Source organism: Dermacentor variabilis, chromosome 4 (assembly GCF_050947875.1).
Source record: "Dermacentor variabilis isolate Ectoservices chromosome 4, ASM5094787v1, whole genome shotgun sequence".
Classification (NCBI taxonomy): domain Eukaryota; kingdom Metazoa; phylum Arthropoda; class Arachnida; order Ixodida; family Ixodidae; genus Dermacentor; species Dermacentor variabilis.
In genome coordinates this window covers 32,023,836-32,029,959 of record NC_134571.1, presented here as the reverse complement: position 1 = coordinate 32,029,959, position 6,124 = coordinate 32,023,836, and the positions used below count along the sequence as shown (strand labels likewise).

The 6,124-nt window shown below is 45.9% G+C and overlaps 1 protein-coding gene across 1 annotated transcript in view; it reads right to left on the bottom strand.

The window, feature by feature from the left end:
* Positions 1-206: 206 nt before the first annotated feature.
* LOC142578171 (glutamate receptor ionotropic, kainate 1-like) overlaps positions 207-6,124 on the bottom strand; it is a 31,907-nt gene continuing 25,989 nt past the window's right edge. Inside the window, exons 10-12 of the mRNA XM_075687572.1 lie at positions 5,244-5,470; positions 2,651-2,940; positions 207-1,211 (exon numbers count right to left, since the gene is read on the bottom strand). Of these exons, the coding sequence (XP_075543687.1) occupies positions 899-1,211; positions 2,651-2,940; positions 5,244-5,470 (830 nt within the window). The 3' untranslated portion in view covers positions 207-898. The remainder of the gene's footprint in view (positions 1,212-2,650; positions 2,941-5,243; positions 5,471-6,124) is intronic.

The window sequence follows — 6,124 nt, the reverse complement described above, 5'->3', positions numbered from 1 at the left end:
CAGCTTGTGGAAATATGGCGCGTTTGAAGTCGCAGCGCTTTAACATTCGGGATAGGGGCTCAATGTTAACCACTGTTAGCTCTAATAGAGTAATGCTTACATTCGTAAGCATTCACTGAATTCCAGATGTCGGTAGAGGTTATTTCATGCGCTGTGGCTGTTCAATGCTAAAAAATGAGACAGGCGCTTTGAATTGACGAGCGTAACAAACTTTATTTCAGTAAATCAAGTGCAAGGTGCGCTACATTGATTCACTCGTGCAAACAGGGGTTACAACGTGTGAAACAATATGAACGTCCTTAAATGCTCACTACAAGTAGCACCGCTCGCCGAACTACCCCTTACACGTCGAACTCCCTAGCTGACACACTCAGAGCAACACACACAAATCATAGCAGCGTTAGGTTTCGCATTACTTGTGTGCTCACTCCTGTGGCTCTTCCAGGTCAATCTGTATGTGACACATTGTCGCCACGCTGCTTCGAGTCCGCCAAACTAGTTCTCCCGAGGGATTACGCACTGATGTCTCTCTCCCGACACACGAGGACAAAGAAACTTGATAAACTACATCGCGAAGTCTGCCGTAGCGGTGCAAATAAGCTTTTGCTAACTATAACCACAGTGTGGCGTGCATGTCCTTCACACAGGCAGTCCCACTTAACGAGGAGTAAGAAATTCGGGGAGTGGACAGAGATGTATGCGTCGTTCATGCGTGAAAGTTAAAGGAAATGTGGCCCTCTAAGTGATTTGGGGAAATTGCTGTGTTGAAGGCGTTCACGGGTGTGGGGCAAGGCGCTAATGTGAACGGTATGTTTCCGGCCGTGGTCGAAGGTTTTCCCAAGAATACCATGTGCTTCAGCAAGGCTGCGTCCTGATGACGGGATTTAAAGATTATAGTTCAGGCAGTTTGTGCAGTCTGTTTGAGTAAGCCGGCGCTGTAGCTTCCGGTGGCGGTATGTGATGTGCAGTGGCGCCGAGGCCTTGCACGTCTTCGGTTCGCAGTCGCGACTAGCAGCTCGATGACGAAGACCACGGCGGCTGCCTTCAGCAGCAGTAGCAAGAGTAAGAACAGCGGCTTCAGGTCGTCGAAGAGCAAGGCGCGGTGCTGCATGTCCGCCTTGTCGCTCATGCGCAGCATACACTCCTCACCGATAGGGGATATCTCCTGCCGGAACCGCTGCAGGAGGCCGCTTTCCACAAACCATTTCAGCCTGCAAGCAGGTTCGGACTTATGCTTACGGAACTTTTCGGAACGTGGAGGTCAAGAGAAGGCTGAAATATAACGCAGTTTATCAAACGCAGTGTAGATATTCAGTAGAGATACCAGCGTGCAGTCATTAAAGGCACTGCATATATAGTTAATTAGTACAGGAACCAAATATCTATAACGACTCCACAGACCTTGCTTGTCCGCAGAAAAACAGAAAATTGCCCATCAAGAAAGCGGTCTGAAGGGGGCAAGAATTCCCCCGATGCTACTCACTGCATGCTTAGAAGTGTTCAAGCCACTATACACTGGGAAGGACTAGGAGGTGAGGATCAACGGCGAATCCTACAGACCCCTACGGCTTGTAGATGACATTGTCCGGTTCAGCAACACTGGGAATGACTTGCAACAAATGATTGAGGGTCTTAGCCGTTGAATATCATTGAATAGAGTAGCGTTGAATATTACTATGCAGAAGTCAACGGTAATGTCCAATATCCTGGCAAGAGAACTAGCATTCATTCCATTGGCAGCTACAGCCTCTAGAATCTGTGCATCAGTATGTTTATCTAGGTGATTTACTCACAGGGGATCCTGATTATGAGAAGGATATTTATACAGTAACAAAATCAGGCTGGAGGACATGCGGCACGTATTATGAAATCAAGACCAGCAGCTTACCGCTATCCATGAAAAGTGTGCAGTCGTTGCTTTCTACTGGTGGGACATAAACTTCGAGGCTAACAAGAAAGTTTGGGAAGTTAAAACCGTGCGACGAGAGATGAAACGAAAAATGTTAGGCGTAGCGTTAACAGAGGGGGAAGACAATGGTGTGGATTAGACAGCAAACGGGGGTAGCTTATATTACAGTTGACATTAGGATTTAAAAAATGGCGCTCTGCTGGCCATGTAATGCGCAGGGCAGATAAACGGTGGCCATTAACGTTGCAAAATTGTTGTCAAGAAAAGTGAAGTGCAGTTTACGACAGCAGAGAATTAAGGGGGGCAATGTAATTAGGAAATTTGCCGGCGCAACCTGAATTACCTCAAGACAAAAGAGAGCAGCGCGAATACGATGAACGACGAAAGGAACAGCAACATCGATACGCACAGCGGCGTCACATTCAGGCTCCGCAGGACCCTGTTCAAGGCTACGTCACATTGGTCTATCGAATCAGGTGATACCACAGCTTCGCTGGCCAACCAAATTGACAGCGTGGATTGGAGCCCATTTTCTTTTCTTTTGACAGCTTGGCTAACGATAGTTGGCACACCCTATAATATAAGAAAAATGTGGACAGTATATGGATGATGCATTTCGGATAATCCATGTAAATGCCATTCTCTTGTGCATGAATGCTTCGTAAGAAGGAGCTCTGGTGAATCATATCTGTGAAAAAGACAGGCTGAAAAAAAAAACATCTTTTGCCAGTGCATGATTACCTGATGTCAAACTCATCCTTGAGCACGGGGTCGAAGTCAGCTCTAGCATACCAGCCGATCATGAGCGTCGCCAGATACTCGTCGCTAAAGTAGAAGAAGCCGTGGCCGACGAGGCTCGAGCACTGGCGCCCCACCTGGTCGTCGAGCGTTAGTCTCTCCTGCAGGATCACCACGTCCTGCTTGAGCACACGGCGCATGTTGCTCTGCAGGAACACGTCCGCCGGTCGCACCTCGCCTCCCGTCCGCATGATTTGACTGTACACGGCTCGGTAAGACTCCAGATCCGAGTACTGCGCCAAAGAGTCATATAGTAAGGGCAACGCAGTTTGCGCCATGCAGCACTGTAGAAGCTCCGGCATTATGACAGCCGTAACGCTATCACGCAAAAATGTATGCGCGCGCTTCTGTATTATTTCCGTCCAGGAAATAATACAGAAGTAAAAGTAAGTAAGTAAAAAGGGAGTAAAAGTGAAATAAGTAAGTAAGTAAGTAAGTAAGTAAGTAAGTAAGTAAGTAAGTAAGTAAGTAAGTAAGTAAGTGAGTGAGTAAGTAAGTAAGTGAGTGAGTAAGTAAGTAAGTGAGTGAGTAAGTAAGTAAGTAAGTAAGTAAGTAAGTAAGTAAGTAAGTAAGTAAGTAAGTAAGTAAGTAAGTAAGTTAGTAAGTAAGTAAGTAAGTAAGTAAGTAAGTGAGTGAGTAAGTAAGTAAGTTAGTAAGTAAGTAAGTAAGTAAGTAAGTAAGTAAGTAAGTAAGTAAGTAAGTAAGTAAGTTAGTAAGTAAGTAAGTAAGTAAGTAAGTAAGTAAGTGAGTGAGTGAGTGAGTGAGTAAGTAAAAGTAAAGTAAGTAAGTAAGTAAGTAGAAGTAAATTAGTAAGTAAGTAAGTTAGTAAAGTGGGTAAGCAAGTAAAGTAAGTAAGTGAGTAAGTAAGTAAAGTGAGTGAGTGAGTGAGTCAGTAAGTAAGTAAATAAGTAAGTAAGTAAGTAAGTAAGTAAGTAAGTAAGTAAGTAAGTAAGTAAGTAAGTAAGTAAGTAAAAGGTAAGCGAGCAAGCAACTAAGTAAGTAGGTCAAGTAAATAAGTACGTAAGTAGGTAAGTAAAGTAAGTTAGTAAAGTAAGTAAAGTAAGTAAGTAAGTAAGTAAGTAAGTAAGTAAAGTAAGTGAGTACTTTAACTTAACTTTACCTAACTTAACTTTAGTAAGTAAGTTAGCGAGCAATTAAGTAAGCAAACTCCCTTTTTGGAACAAAAACATTAATTCATTCATTACCCTGAGCCATTGCTCTGGCGCTCTATGGCCATTGTAGCCTTTGTGCCATTAGAGACCATAAATCATCATGATCATTCCGTTCATTCGTCCGTCCGTCCGTCCGTCCGTCCGTCCGTCCGTCCGTCCGTCCGTCCGTCCTTCCGTCCGTTCGTTCGTTCGTTCGTTCGTTCGTTCGTTCGTTCGTTCGTTCGTTCGTTCGTTCGTTCGTTCGTTCGTTCGTTCGTTCGTTCGTTCGTTCGTTCGTTCGTTCGTTCGTTCGTTCGTTCGTTCGTTCGTTCGTTCGTTCGTTCGTTCGTTCGTTCGTTTCGTTCGTATCTCGGGACGCCTAGCCTTCAAGTCAACGAGATTGCTTCCATGGTATGGCCCGCACTGCTGCGTTGAGCCGCCGCAGCCGGTCTAGAAGACGGGATGCATGCCCGCTAACCCCTCCCTCCCCCCCCCCCCCCTTTAGCGCGCGCGAATCGCTCTGCTTCACCCCTTTGCGTGCAAGAAGACGCCGGCGCATCAAGCCAACATCCCTCTAGACTCACCCTCGCAAGCTTTTCCTCGCATCCAAGCGTACGGCGCGCCCTTACAGTGTTATTGCACTTGTACTTTATACAGAGAATCATGTCGACGCCGATGGCGTAAATGCGCTTGGGGTGTCCATAGCAATACCAAATAAATGAGAATCAAAAGCTCTCGAACTTGAGCGCTCTGGACTGGGACACCGGAGCTAAACCGATAGCACTATCAGATTATCCATATATCCATGCACATCTAAAATAACCACTTGGTGATATATGCGTTTTTCTATCCCTAAGTCGTTCTACAGCTTCGCTGAACAGTATGCGTCTTCGCAATGCGTGCTTAATTTCAATGATTACAGCCTCTACTTGTGAAATAGTATAGCGTGACTGATGAAATGCGTTATTCATGGTGAAAGAAAGAGAAAGAAACGTAAATAGTCAACCACGGCTGCGGCCAGTTGATTACAAGTCCAACGCTCAAAGAATCCCCGGAAGGAGAAATGAATATATTTCCGCTGGGGATCAGTCGCTGGGGAACGTTCTCTCAAGGGTCCGAGTATAATAAGAAAAGCACCAATTCGTCCCTGGAACTTCGTTTACAGATTACGGCGATGAAAGAGAACGGCTCGAAATCCACTGAATTAGGTGGGAAAGGAATAAACCATAAGTGGTCAGTGATGCAAGATGAGGTGAAGCAATCCCGCGAATGAGCGCGTTCTAAACAGTACAGATTACGCGGCGTAAATTTGCGCGCCACTGCCTTGCGACGATTACAGATCGTCAACTTAGTCCGCTTGTTGATAGGACCACGTGCGCGTATACCATAAGAAGGTCGGTGAAGCCGCTGTCTGCGAAGAGCAGTATGCGTTTGTCGGGCGTCCGCAGCACGTCAGCCACGGTGCGTATGCGCGGCGCCTCGGTCTTCACCATCAGGCTGGCGCTCATGTTGGCAGTGAAGAAGTTCATCACAAAGAAGCTGCACACCAGCCACAGCCACAGCAGGCCATGGAACAGGGCGCTCGTGTTGCTGCCGTCGCGATGAGAGGAGGCTGCGCAAGGTGTGACGCGCGTATGAAACTCGTACAACAGAACACAAACATGACTCGTTCACAAGGGAGAAGTAATTCTCTTACTCCTTTGCCACATTCTTATGAGTTAAGCTGGACGCATACGCGACTTGAAGAAGTTTCGTACGCGTCGCTAAAGGAACCGGTTGCCCCTGCTCGCGTATTAAGACGGACAGGCCGACAGGTGGATTGTTTAAGTGTATTTATGAATGATCGCGTGTTAAGTTATATCTCGTTAGGAACAGTGCATTAATGGTGCGTACCACGAGGAGAAAAATTACGATTTCTTAATCGATAACAGGCTCTCTTTTATTGAATTTTACAGCATTTTCACAATTCGCACCGTTAAATCACAATACTAGATGAATTTCAGTTACTATGCTGTTTTCTAAGGCATACATTATTATGTGGAATCGGAGAAAACAGCTCCGCTGTTTTGAAACTCCACGCAACGTTATTTTGTTCTTTCACTTTGACTTAACTGCGCTTTGATGGATACTGTCTTCCTAAGCACGTTTGGCTGTTAAGCAACCACATTCGCGTTGTCGCGCACAATACCATTCCGATGAGACAACATGCTCTTGCGACGTCAAGTGCACACGAGTGACATCCTCGCGGTTTCTAGATCTGCCGTGT